This window comes from Colias croceus, chromosome 18 (genome assembly GCF_905220415.1).
Source record: "Colias croceus chromosome 18, ilColCroc2.1".
Taxonomy (NCBI): domain Eukaryota; kingdom Metazoa; phylum Arthropoda; class Insecta; order Lepidoptera; family Pieridae; genus Colias; species Colias croceus.
Window position 1 is genome coordinate 3,084,173 of NC_059554.1, and position 14,536 is coordinate 3,098,708.

A 14,536-nucleotide genomic window follows, 5' to 3' on the forward strand; every position below is an offset into this window, starting at 1 on the left:
AGTAATGACTTATGAGTATACAAAAACTGCTGACTTTTGCATTAGTAAAGGGAATGTTATACACAAGAATAATTTTTAAAATTAATTTTCCTGTTACCCTCATATTTCAATAAAATTTTCTCATTTAAGAGCCAGCGCGCACGAGCAACTTTGTCTCCGCAACTATTTTGTCTCCGTAACTATTTTGTCTCTCCCACCCATGGGCTAGTATGAAAGTGCGCGAACGTAGCGACGCAACTCCCCATACAATTTGATGGGAGAGACAAAATAGTTGCGGAGACAAAGTTGCTCTTGCGCGCTGGCTCTAAAGGACATCTTATACTAAAATTTCAATGTTTCCTCTCATAGTTGGGTAAAACGTGATTCATACTTACCAGTCGGATCACAAGGCTTGAAAGCAGTGGCCAAAGCGAAATTAAGATACGATCCAGTGGAGCTAGATCCAGAAGATATGTGCAGGATGGCTGCTGAACAGCCACAGGTATGTATGCTTATTGTGACTGGCACTTTAGGCCTAAAATAATCGAAAGGGATATAGCCACAATATTATATGAAAAAAATAAAAATAAAATGAATATATGAATATACAGGGTGTCCCACTATCGGCATACTAAGCGCGAAGGGACTTTTAGTTTTGCATACTTTAGTTAAAATTCATGTTTTATTCTCTAACTTCGCGCAGTCGGCATATAACGCTTCGCTTATGTGAGCATTTTGTCTATGAAAACATAATCTTAAACGATAGCTCACGTGCGGGTGGCAAAGTTTGGCGAGTGGCTTGTACACAAAGAGTTTTAAGAATTCATCTATTTGAAAAAATAGATGCATCTGGAATTTTATAAGTATTTTTACGTACTCAGCGTAACTATGCGGTCCGCCTAAAGCAAAGGGGGCGCAAAGTAAGGACTTAGAAATTTTTTGATCCAAAGTGAAAATTGTATAGGAATCATAAAATACTTAGGAAAATTTTATTCAAAACGCTAAAATAAGCATGTTTTATAGAAAAAACTTTTTCTCTAAAATCAAAAATGGCCGAGATATTCGCCCTCAAAGATTGATGGTTTTCAAGGGACAGAAAAATTTCGATGGATGTTGGTGTTACTATAACACCTATTTATTATTGTTTTATCGTAAAGATTACGCTAAAATAAGCATGTTTTATAGAAAAAACTTTTTATCTAAAATCAAAAATGGCTGAGCTAATTGACTTCAAAGTTGGCAAATTTCTAGCACTTGTAAAATTTTCGACGAATGACTTTAAATCGGAGCGCAGAACACGTCCGCACACTACGGTGCCCGATCGCGCGGTGTGCCCGCGCGGTTTAATGCCTAACAGCTAAACCCCCCACCACGTCCCGAACCGAGGTGATGTAAGCGCTTGAATATCAATGAAACGTGAAAATCCACACTAACACAATTGAGCGGCAGTGGCTGGAACTAAAAAGGCATTGTCGAGCGTGCCGAAGCGATCGCCGACTGAAATGGTACATGGGAGAGTACATGTACCGCAGAAATGTACTCCGCCCATTGGCTACGGAAGCTGCCAGGTTTCGTCGACTTATCCGGGATATACACAGAGTATATCCTGGATTAGGTAAAGAAGCTATTAAGCTTATTGATTGCCGTTGTCGCAAATGCCAACAAAATGTAACCTAACCTAACCTAACCTAGTGACTTTCCCTATTTCCTCATGTCTTTTTTATATTGTGTCAGACACTGCCTTAGCTCCAGCGCTACGGGAAGTGCAGCCCTTCCGCCCTTGCGTGACAAAGCACGGTCGCCCGTACTCCGCACGGCTCCCGAGCTTTGTCACGGCGGGCGAGGGCTGCTCTCCCTCCGCGCCTCCAGCTTTTTACATACACTCTAGGGGTAGGGCAGACAAGACCATGTGGAATCGGGGTTGACAGCTTCGGTTCTATGGCAAGTCTTATGATAATGCAATGCTTATTTTAGCGTAACGTTTTTTAGCTAGATTCGGACTTTCGCAGCTTAATATTGAATACATAATATTCCATCATTGAAAAAAATTACATTTTACAATCCGTCATGTATCTTGATAATTATCAAGTTTAGAGAAAAGTTGCCCCAACAAAACATGCTTATTTCAGCGTATTTATTACGATAAAACAATAATAAATAGGTGTTAATGATACCAACATCCATTGAAAATTTTCCAAGTCCTAGCTCCCTTGAAACTCTGAGGGCGAATATCTCGGCCGTTTTTGATTTTAGAGAAAAAGTTTTTTCTATAAAATATGCTTATTTTAGCGTAATATTTACGATAAAGCAATAATAAATAGGTGTTATAATAACACCAACATCCATCGAAATTTTTCTATGTCCCAGCTCCCTTGAAAACCATCAATCTTTGAGGGCGAATATCTCGGCCATTTTTGATTTTAGAGAAAAGTTGTTCCTATAAAACATGCTTATATTAGCGTAATATTTACGATAAAGCAATAATAAATAGGTGTTATAATAACACCAACATCCATCGAAATTTTTCTATGTCCCAGCTCCCTTGAAAACCATCAATCTTTGAGGGCGAATATCTCGGCCATTTTTTATTTTAGAGAAAAGTTGTTCCTATAAAACATGCTTATATTAGCGTAATCTTTACGATAAAACAATAATAAATAGGTGTTATAATGACACCAACTCCATCAAAAATTTTCTAAGTCCTGCGCCCCCTTTGCTTTAGTCCAACCCTTAAATTATAAAATCCGTAAATTGGGAATTCTCATTTCCTTCCCTCCTTATTTTTATATAACTTTTTTAAAATTTGTTATTATAATGTATGTTCTTATGCAGGTACTCTCAAATTACTCAGTATCTGACGCAGTAGCGACATACTATTTGTACATGAAGTATGTCCATCCGTTCATATTTGCTTTATGCACCATCATTCCTTTGGAACCAGATGAGGTAAGAATTGCATAATGTTTTTAATATCTTGAATTTGTTACGGTTTGTATTGTGTGCCATTATTTAAATATTCAAGTTTTAAATTAAAGTCAGCAGGAAGACATGTTACATTTAAAAAAAATCTCGTACTCATCCCTTATTCCTTTGTTTTATTTTTTGATCAATTTTTATTGTTCGTACATTAGCTTAATATCTCTGTGTGTTCTCGTTAAAAAAACCTAGATTCATCACACACATACACACACGCGCAGGCACGCACGCACGCACGCACGCACGCACGCACGCACGCACGCACGCACGCATTTAATATAATAATAATAACTTTCAGGTACTCCGAAAAGGTTCAGGCACATTATGTGAGTCACTGCTCATGGTGGAAGCGTTCCACGCGAACATTGTGTTCCCGAACAAGCAGGTGGAGGAACTTAACAAGTTAACTGCAGATGGCCATGTTCTGGAGACGGAGACGTATGTGGGGGGACATGTGGAGGCTCTGGAGTCTGGTGAGAGCTTGTTCTGATTAATTCTTCATCGTAATTCAGCTTTTATAATCTTGGTTTGAAAGTACAGTTCGATATATCCTTCAGTATTTTTAAAAGTATGTTTTAAATGCGGTATGGATAATATAGCATAATCCAAAAAAAAATATAGTTCAATCTGAATACAAGTGTCTATATTATATACGGTGTCCCAATAAGAACGCAAGATTTAAATTTGACATAAAACGCAGATATTATGAAAAAAATTGTGAAAACTTTATTATATCATAAAGTAGACAAGATGATGTTATGTTTGGAACAACACATCAGGTAATGGCCGCCGCGGCTTTACTGGCACATACGCGATCATTTCATGAAATTTACACAAATGCTGTGGTATTTCATTAATACAGCGTCCAATTTCGTCTTTTAAGGCTTGAGTCGTCGTCGGCTTAATCGCATAAACGATCGATTTCAAAAAAACCCCTAAATCGCATGATCTAGGTGGCCAATTATGGTCCCCAAAGCGTGAAATAACACGACCGAGAAATGACTGATACAGTAATTGTATTGTTTCTCTGGCTGTATGACATGTGGCGCCGTCTTGTTGAAACCACATCCCCTCCAGCATGCAAGACGCAAATCTTTCGTCAAAATTCGCTGCATAGTGGATTCGTAAACACCAATTTTTGGAGCTTGGTGTTGAATTGAGATGGATGGAGTTTGAGCGATATCATCACGTACAGCTGCGATATTTTCGGTTGATCGACCTGGTCGAAGGCGCATTGTTGTCTTTAAATCACTAACAGACCCAGTTTCAGCAAATTTTTCCATTAATCTCTTTACTGATCGCAATTTCTTCGCAATTTGCGTACTGTAGCCGCAAAACTTTCACTATTTTGGTAAAACAAATTTTACAATGAGAATGCGTTGATCCTTCGTTAAGCGTTCCATTTTTACTAACCTTATACCTTCTACTAAAAAAAAATAACACTTGTTGATATGTCAAACAATGACACTTCGAATGGCGCCAAATTTAAATCTTGCGTTCTTGTTGGGACACCCTATATAATATATCTTTCTATTATGGCGAAGCGATCTATTTTCTGAGTATGTATTGGATATTCTGCGTGTCTTTCTAGGTGTATTTAGAGCAGACATCAAATGTAAGTTTCGCATAGTGCCTTCAGCAGTGGACAAATTGATAGATGGCATAGAGAAGACAATGAAACACGCCATAGAGGTCGAGGAGGGGATTCCCCTGGATCTAGTGACGAATTTCGACGAAGTTTGTGGTGAAATCAAAGCAAAGTTGGAACATATGAGAGACCATCCAAGGAGAGACGAAAATCCGCTCATATACCATTTGGACGTTGGTGCTATGTACCCTAATATTATATTGACGAACCGGTTAGTAATTTGACTTATTATAGAAGAATTAGTCATGTTACGTTTTGTGTTTTTTTCTTCTACAATAATAGAAAGTTAAGTGTGTAATATACGGCCAAAGGTCTATTCTGTCCTCTATGATAAAATAAAAGAAGTTAACCTAGAAAACACAGCATTGCCTTGCGCGAAGCCCGCTTGTTATCGAGTTCCTTTCTAAAATCACGTCATTTACAGTGACCACAACGACCATAACGTATTGTGAGCTATTTTTAAACAAAGAATCATCCTTTTTTTAGCCAGATGTTGGAACGAAGTTCCTTATCGCGCGTCGCGAAAGGGGCTTAGACGGAAAAAATTAGAGTAAAAAATTGTAACGACACTTTTCGCTATAATTGTCAACCGAGTGGCGTGCGCGTGTTTTTCTGTCTTTCTCGTAGAAAGCAAGCTAGTTATTTTAGTAACTTCGTTCCATCAGGGTCCCTTGACACCTCTCTATTTGAATTTGATATTTTTGGTTTTATGTCATTCAAATGCTTTATAAATATAAATTTATAAAGAACTAGGTTTCCGCCCGCGGCTTCGCCCGCGCAGTCAAAGAAAAACCCGCCTAGTTCCCGTTCCCGAGAGATTTCCGGATTGCGTCATTTTCTCGGGATAAAAAGTAGCCTATGTCCTTTCTCGAGTATCAAAATATCTCCTTAGCAAATTTCATGAAAATTGGTTCAGTAGTTTAGGCGTGATTGAGTAACAGACAGACAGACAGAGTTACTTTCGCATTTATAATATTAGTATGGATGGAAAAAAATAGTTCAGGAGGCGACCTCTCAATTATTTGTTTGTTTGTCAGGCTCCAACCGTCCGCCATGGTGTGTGCGAGCGTGTGCGCGGTGTGCGACTACAACAAACCCGGCGCCGACTGCCAGCGGCACATGGACTGGATGTGGAGGGGGGAGTATTGTGAGTCAGATACATCATAAAAAAAAATTGTTTCAGTGACAAAAAAACATTTACTGATGGACAAAACAATAATTTTAGATAATTTACAGAGGGCATGGCATGAGGGCCTTTTAGTTTACCTTTTTTTGAAATTACCTAACAATGTAAATTGCTTATGTGTGATACAATAAAGAATCGTTCTATTATACAAAAAATAAATTTAACATGTCTCGATTTTTAATCAAATCATTTATTTATTACAGAAACTATCCTTCAAAACCTACGAAATTCTATTTCTATATACTTATTCCGCAATTTACCAAAATTTACCATCCACACAGTTTAATGTGTTGTTTCTAATTCTCAGAAAGAATAAACTGTCTAGTCCACTTAGTTATACCATTTTTTTTTCTTTACAGTACCAGCGACAAGAAGTGAATACCAGCGTATTCAACAACAGTTGGAGACGGAGAAATTCCCGCCATTGCACCCTGGTGGACCGCCTAGAGCATTCCATTCCTTGCCTAAGGAGGAACAGGTATTTTTGACAAAAATTGTATATAATAGTAATCTAATTAAGATTAGTCAGCTGTCTTTTTTGCCCACGTTATCTAAAACTTAACAAATTATAATATACATTCCTCGAGAACCACCAATACATGTGAATGCAAGTGAATTCAAAATAGTATTACTTGAGTTTATCGCGAGCAGACGATGCGGCGAACTATTTGTTGTATAATATGTAGTGATATTTTTGTCTTTAAATATACTTGCACTTATATTAAAATTGTTCTATTCTATAAAATTAAAATATTCGAAAGAATGATCATATATTAAATTTCCTTTTGTTAATTTCTACAAGTACACAGTGTAAATTAGACTTAAATTTTAATCAATAAGGCATATATTACTTTGTAGGCAGGATATGAAAAGAAGAGATTAGCGGACTATTGTAGGGTCGCCTACAAGAAGACTAAAGTGACGCGCACGGAAGTTCGAACTATTACAATATGTCAAAAAGAAAACTCCTTCTATGTGGACACTGTTAGAGCTTTCAGGTATTTAATTTTAAACTTATATTGTTGCTTAGAATAGTCATTATTGGGTTTATGAATGTGTTCCAAAAGATTCTGTAACAATAAAATAATTTAACTCAAATGTATTATTTACCTAAGTGTAATATTTTGACATTACAAAGAGTTGAATTTATATTTTTTGGTTTTTATGGCATTCAAATGCTTTATAAATATAAATTTATAAAGAATAGAAAAAATTCGATCACGAGGCGGGACTTGAACCCGCATCCTTCGCGCCATTCCGGGGCGGATGCCTAACCAACTCAGCCACTCGTGACCCGCCTGAGCAATCGAATTTATTCTATCCTTTCAGTTTTATGTGTCTTAAGGGACACACCGCGCGCCATCTATTGAGATGATTTAACAACCATTTCAACCAATATGAAGCACTTTTCAGTGAATACAATATTGTAACGATGGAACACGACCTTTTCTTGAATTTATATTTTTTGGTTTTTATGGCATTCAAATGCTTTATAAATATAAATTTATAAAGAATAGAAAAAATTCGATCACGAGGCGGGACTTGAACCCGCATCCTTCGCGCCATTCCGGGGCGGATGCCTAACCAACTCAGCCACTCGTGACCCGCCTGAGCAATCGAATTTATTCTATCCTTTCAGTTTTATGTGTCTTAAGGGACACACCGCGCGCCATCTATTGAGATGATTTAACAACCATTTCAACCAATATGAAGCACTTTTCAGTGAATACAATATTGTAACGATGGAACACGACCTTTTCTTGAATTTATATTTTTTGGTTTTTATGGCATTCAAATGCTTTATAAATATAAATTTATAAAGAATAGAAAAAATTCGATCACGAGGCGGGACTTGAACCCGCATCCTTCGCGCCATTCCGGGGCGGATGCCTAACCAACTCAGCCACTCGTGACCCGCCTGAGCAATCGAATTTATTCTATCCTTTCAGTTTTATGTGTCTTAAGGGACACACCGCGCGCCATCTATTGAGATGATTTAACAACCATTTCAACCAATATGAAGCACTTTTCAGTGAATACAATATTGTAACGATGGAACACGACCTTTTCTTGAATTTATATTTTTTGGTTTTTATGGCATTCAAATGCTTTATAAATATAAATTTATAAAGAATAGAAAAAATTCGATCACGAGGCGGGACTTGAACCCGCATCCTTCGCGCCATTCCGGGGCGGATGCCTAACCAACTCAGCCACTCGTGACCCGCCTGAGCAATCGAATTTATTCTATCCTTTCAGTTTTATGTGTCTTAAGGGACACACCGCGCGCCATCCATTGAGATGATTTAACAACCATTTCAACCAATATGAAGCACTTTTCAGTGAATACAATATTGTAACGATGGAACACGACCTTTTCTTGAATTTATATTTTTTGGTTTTTATGGCATTCAAATGCTTTATAAATATAAATTTATAAAGAATAGAAAAAATTCGATCACGAGGCGGGACTTGAACCCGCATCCTTCGCGCCATTCCGGGGCGGATGCCTAACCAACTCAGCCACTCGTGACCCGCCTGAGCAATCGAATTTATTCTATCCTTTCAGTTTTATGTGTCTTAAGGGACACACCGCGCGCCATCTATTGAGATGATTTAACAACCATTTCAACCAATATGAAGCACTTTTCAGTGAATACAATATTGTAACGATGGAACACGACCTTTTCTTGAATTTATATTTGCATTATTTGGCATCCGCCCCGGAATGGCGCGAAGGATGCGGGTTCAAGTCCCGCCTCGTGATCGAATTTTTTCTATTCTTTATAAATTTATATTTATAAAGCATTTGAATGCCATAAAAACCAAAAAATATAAATTCAAGAAAAGGTCGTGTTCCATCGTTACAATATTGTATTCACTGAAAAGTGCTTCATATTGGTTGAAATGGTTGTTAAATCATCTCAATAGATGGCGCGCGGTGTGTCCCTTAAGACACATAAAACTGAAAGGATAGAATAAATTCGATTGCTCAGGCGGGTCACGAGTGGCTGAGTTGGTTAGGCATCCGCCCCGGAATGGCGCGAAGGATGCGGGTTCAAGTCCCGCCTCGTGATCGAATTTTTTCTATTCTTTATAAATTTATATTTATAAAGCATTTGAATGCCATAAAAACCAAAAAATATAAATTCAAGAAAAGGTCGTGTTCCATCGTTACAATATTGTATTCACTGAAAAGTGCTTCATATTGGTTGAAATGGTTGTTAAATCATCTCAATAGATGGCGCGCGGTGTGTCCCTTAAGACACATAAAACTGAAAGGATAGAATAAATTCGATTGCTCAGGCGGGTCACGAGTGGCTGAGTTGGTTAGGCATCCGCCCCGGAATGGCGCGAAGGATGCGGGTTCAAGTCCCGCCTCGTGATCGAATTTTTTCTATTCTTTATAAATTTATATTTATAAAGCATTTGAATGCCATAAAAACCAAAAAATATAAATTCAAGAAAAGGTCGTGTTCCATCGTTACAATATTGTATTCACTGAAAAGTGCTTCATATTGGTTGAAATGGTTGTTAAATCATCTCAATAGATGGCGCGCGGTGTGTCCCTTAAGACACATAAAACTGAAAGGATAGAATAAATTCGATTGCTCAGGCGGGTCACGAGTGGCTGAGTTGGTTAGGCATCCGCCCCGGAATGGCGCGAAGGATGCGGGTTCAAGTCCCGCCTCGTGATCGAATTTTTTCTATTCTTTATAAATTTATATTTATAAAGCATTTGAATGCCATAAAAACCAAAAAATATAAATTCAAGAAAAGGTCGTGTTCCATCGTTACAATATTGTATTCACTGAAAAGTGCTTCATATTGGTTGAAATGGTTGTTAAATCATCTCAATAGATGGCGCGCGGTGTGTCCCTTAAGACACATAAAACTGAAAGGATAGAATAAATTCGATTGCTCAGGCGGGTCACGAGTGGCTGAGTTGGTTAGGCATCCGCCCCGGAATGGCGCGAAGGATGCGGGTTCAAGTCCCGCCTCGTGATCGAATTTTTTCTATTCTTTATAAATTTATATTACAAAGAGTTGTTCTTTTCTTTCATTTTCTAAATGAAACAGCTCATAACGTGTAATTTGCTGTGTATTAAAATGCTATTCTATTTGCAGTGTCATAAGGTCTATTTTGCTTTGACATTTCAACTTTCCTAATGGACATAAGTATAATACGTTTATTTAAACACTGTTCTATTAATATGAGCATAAGCTCTATTTTACTTTTTATTTTTTTTATGTAATTTACCTTATGTACATAAGGACATAAGGTCTATTTTACTATGACACTACAAAGTTTTCTAAACATCCACAGGGATCGTCGTTACGAATACAAAGCGCTAAACAAGCAGGCTAAAGCATTAGTATCAGCGGCCGTAGCGAGCGGAGACGCGGCGGAAATAAAGTCGGCTAAGAGTCGAGAAGTGTTATATGATTCCTTGCAATTGGCACATAAGTGTATTCTGAACTCGTTTTATGGATACGTGATGAGGCGTGGGTAAGTGTGATTTTGATTTTAGGAAAAATGTGGATGGTTTGATAGGTAATTAATAGGTCCGGAGTGAAAATGAGGGTCTTTAATGCATTATTTGCATTATAATTATTTTATACTAGACTGATCAATACTGAAACAGTTATAAATTTATAAAGAATAGAAAAAATTCGAGCGATCGAATTTATTCTATTCTTTTAGTTTTATATGTCTAAGGGACTCACCGCACGCCATCTATTGAGATGATTAATAACCATCTCAACCAATATGAAGCACTCAGTTTAAGTGGGTCAAAATCGCAAATGTTAAATATAACCATTTTTTCCCGTCGGTTACATATATACAGGCGAAGCTAATAAAAAAGCAACAAACATACAAACATATTACTACTACTACTACCACTGTGAAGGTGAAGCTTTTAAAAACGTGTTAATGGAATTTTTCTTTAAACAGAGCTAGATGGCACAGTATGGAGATGGCCGGTATAGTTTGTTACACCGGCGCGAACATTATCATGAGAGCAAGAGAGATTATCGAACAAGTTGGCAGGCCACTCGAGCTCGATACTGATGGTAATATAAATGTTAAATTATTTCTATTGGTTATTAAGGCAATTACAAATTAAGAATTTTATTTGTCGTCTGTATCTATTTAATGTATGACTTCTTTTAAAGCTTTCTTAGAAGATGGAAGAAGGTTTGTGGAAATGAAATAATTTACTTTTAAAATCACCTTATAACTGTCGGATTTTTCAGTTGATATATTACTATAAAAAATTGGCATATAAACATGCTTCATTTTTTTAGACAGAATTTTTGACACCGTTCTTTTACTATTTTCAGGTATTTGGTGTATTCTACCCTCATCCTTCCCAGAAAATGTAACAGTACATACCACTCATCAGAAGAAAAAGAAAATAAATGTTTCGTATCCAAATGCTGTTCTGAATGCCATGGTTAAGGTACGAGTAGAATATTTTCTACAACTAAATATATATGGAATATCTGGATATTACTATAATAGACTTAGAGCGGCCGTACACGGGCGGCTCGAGCGTTCGGTCGTTGACTGCTCGAGCAGTCGCTACAAACCGCGCAGTTGACGGCTTGAAGCGGTCGCGGCTGCTCGAGCAGTCCGTGTACTGCAGTGAATGAATGTCCATAGTTCACCGCGCGGTCGCGGCTTCAAGCCGTCGGTCTAACCTGCTTGAAGCGGTCCGTGTACGGCCGCCCTTAGTTATTACGGTTGTTTTTATATGTGGTATTTTTCTAGGATTATTTCACTAATGATCAATATTACGAATTAGTGGATCCAGATGAGAAAAAATATGAAAAACGTGCAGAAAATTCAATCTTTTTTGAAGTGGATGGACCTTATCTTGCTATGGTTCTGCCAGCTTCTAAAGAAGAAGGGAAGAAATTGAAGAAACGATACGCTGTTTTTAATTTTGACGGGTCTTTAGCAGAATTGAAAGGTTAGGAAATTTTTATTTTAATATGTATAGTTTTTTTATTGCAGTAGTATAGTAAATATAATGTAAAAGAACGTATTTTTTACCTATGAATACAAATACTTGCAACACTGTACATCTCCAAATATGTGTTTGATAATCATTTTTTTGAGGGTACTTTTTATTGGAGCTCGTAGATTTTATTTACAGTATCCATACTAATTATACTTTAATCTCTCATCAGGTTTCGAAGTAAAACGTCGTGGCGAGTTACAATTGATTAAAATTTTCCAATCATCAGTATTCGAGGCTTTTCTCAAAGGGAACGATTTAAAGTCTTGCTACGGAGCTGTCGCTAAAGTAGCCGACTATTGGCTAGATGTATTGTACAGTAAAGGCTCAAATATGCCCGATTCTGAACTATTTGAATTAATTTCGGAGAATCGATCAATGTCTAAGAAATTAGAAGATTATGGTGGACAGAAGAGTACATCAATTTCCACGGCTAAGAGATTGGCAGAGTTCCTTGGTGACCAAATGGTTAAGGATGCTGGATTGGCATGTAGGTAAGACATGTATCATCTATTGTTTTTTTTGAAGTGAAACTTCCTTAGGCGCGTTAAGAGTAAAATTTCAGTCTCACGTCACGTCATGCAGTAAAGCGACGATTTTGGTATCTTTGAATCTTGCCAAAGAAGTTTACTTATAACACGTGTGCCCGGCACACACGCTCTTTTTTATTTGTTTTATTTTTTGTGTGTCATGTTTTTTCTGCTGAAATAGTACGGGAGCTAGCAACGTTTAAAAAAAAATCATTTTAGTATAGTTGGGTTTTTGATATACTATTTCTCTTGCTATTTCAGTTAGAGTCCGGGCTGTCTGGCTGGCCGCAGTGGTTGCGTTTATTAGTGCGCATCTTATCTGCACAGGAAAATATCCCTAATTTAAAGTCATTTTTTAACGCGTAATTTTTAATCTTTTGCCTTTAGATAGATCCATCAGACATAATTTTTTTATTGCAAGACGTTTTTTTCGTTGTAAAATAGGTGCCATACGCAATTTTTATTTCAAAATAACTAAAATGTCATCGAATTAAGTGAAATTACATCAACATGAGTCCGCTTAAAAGGTAAGTAATAACTTTATTACTTATATTATATTATCCTTTTTTAATACTTATATTGAATAATTAGTAAACTAATATTTTTAATAGATGGTTTCATATTTATTACACTTTTGGGTATAAATATGAATTTGATGATATTTGTATTTTCTAGTGTTTGATTTTACGCGAGTATTATACATTTTGAAATTAAAGACTTGGGAAAATAATACAATGAATAAATCGCGTTTAAAATCCGTTAAAAATTCTTTAATTTCTTGATGATATTTGGTTTTTATCAAGTTTACATTAACGTCCTATTTGAGGTTCGTTGGGAAAAAGGAGGCGATATGGTAGATTGTTGCAAAAAAACTGTAAATAGTAAAATGAATATTATATATAGTATAAGTAACACAGTGATTACTTATCCTTCACTGGGACTCATGTTGATGGAATTTCACTTATTTCGATGATATTTTAATTATTTTGAAATAAAAATTGCGTCTGGCACCTATTTAACAACGAAAAACACGTCTTGCAATAAAAAATGTATGTCTAATGGATCTATCTAAAGGCAAACGATTAAAAATTACGCGTTAAAAAATGACTTTAAATTAAGGATATTTTCCTGTGCAGATAAGATGCGCACTAATAAACGCAACCACTGCGGCCAGCCAGATAGCCCGGACTGTAACCGAAATAGCAAGAGGAACAGCATATCAAAGAACCAACTATACTAAAATGCTCACTTGTCAACGTTGCTACCTCCTAGAATAAAAGTTGTAACTAATAAAAACAAGATTTACAAAACTTCTATGAAACTTACGAATTAGCTTTATTCAACAGATTTATAATATCCCGCAAGCCAGACGGTGCACCGGTCACAGAAAGAGCTATTCCTCTTGCCATATTCCAATCACCAGCGGCCGTTAAACGACATCACTTACGTCGATGGTTAAAGGACAACACTATATCTGAAGATATCGATATTAGGGACGTGCTAGATTGGGCGTATTATATCGAGCGATTGAGTGGCGCTATACAGAAGATCATCACTATACCCGCAGCTATGCAAGGAGTAAGTAAAGTTTGATTATCCGCCTCGGAGGATCAATTTTAATTTATAAAAATATAAAAAATTTTGATGGTCTTTATGATCTAAATTCGCTTGTACTTGCTAGGAATATGATAGAGAAATGTTTTGATAAATATTTATTTATGGTCCAGTCATTATTTTCATCAAAATCATTTGAACTGGAACCTTTTCTGGGAGTTTTAAAAACTTCGGCTCGAAGGATCAATCTTATTAATTAAAATTTTGTTTATATTTGAAGCTTTTGACTTGTTTGCAATGCATATATGCAGATTTTAAAGACTTACTTCGGAAAAAAAAAGCAAACGTCGCAATTTCAATAATATATTAATTTCTTTAGCTGGATAATCCAGTACCACGCGTACAATATCCAGACTGGTTGCACAAGAAAATGTTAGCTAAAAGTGATAAGTTCAAAACAAGGAAGATTACGGATATGTTCAGTGTGCAGCCCAAGGAAGTGAGAGATGACAATGATGAAGAACCTTCCACTAGTAATAGTGATGAGGTAAGTAGTGAAGTCCCGTAGTGGGGTAAAGGGCAGATGTATACATCTGTTTCACTGATCGATTTTCTTTGGGAACAAGTAGATAATTAT

The 14,536-nt window shown here is 36.7% G+C and overlaps 1 protein-coding gene across 1 annotated transcript in view; it reads left to right on the forward strand.

Annotated features, from left to right (window-relative positions):
* Positions 1 to 14,536, forward strand: part of LOC123699646 (DNA polymerase epsilon catalytic subunit 1) — a 34,886-nt gene that overhangs the window by 4,113 nt on the left and 16,237 nt on the right. Inside the window, exons 8-21 of the mRNA XM_045646642.1 lie at positions 349 to 481; positions 2,812 to 2,925; positions 3,254 to 3,428; positions 4,547 to 4,814; positions 5,641 to 5,750; positions 6,149 to 6,267; positions 6,648 to 6,787; positions 10,117 to 10,299; positions 10,747 to 10,865; positions 11,136 to 11,254; positions 11,566 to 11,767; positions 11,988 to 12,309; positions 13,692 to 13,923; positions 14,279 to 14,446. Of these exons, the coding sequence (XP_045502598.1) occupies positions 349 to 481; positions 2,812 to 2,925; positions 3,254 to 3,428; positions 4,547 to 4,814; positions 5,641 to 5,750; positions 6,149 to 6,267; positions 6,648 to 6,787; positions 10,117 to 10,299; positions 10,747 to 10,865; positions 11,136 to 11,254; positions 11,566 to 11,767; positions 11,988 to 12,309; positions 13,692 to 13,923; positions 14,279 to 14,446 (2,404 nt within the window). The remainder of the gene's footprint in view (positions 1 to 348; positions 482 to 2,811; positions 2,926 to 3,253; positions 3,429 to 4,546; positions 4,815 to 5,640; positions 5,751 to 6,148; positions 6,268 to 6,647; positions 6,788 to 10,116; positions 10,300 to 10,746; positions 10,866 to 11,135; positions 11,255 to 11,565; positions 11,768 to 11,987; positions 12,310 to 13,691; positions 13,924 to 14,278; positions 14,447 to 14,536) is intronic.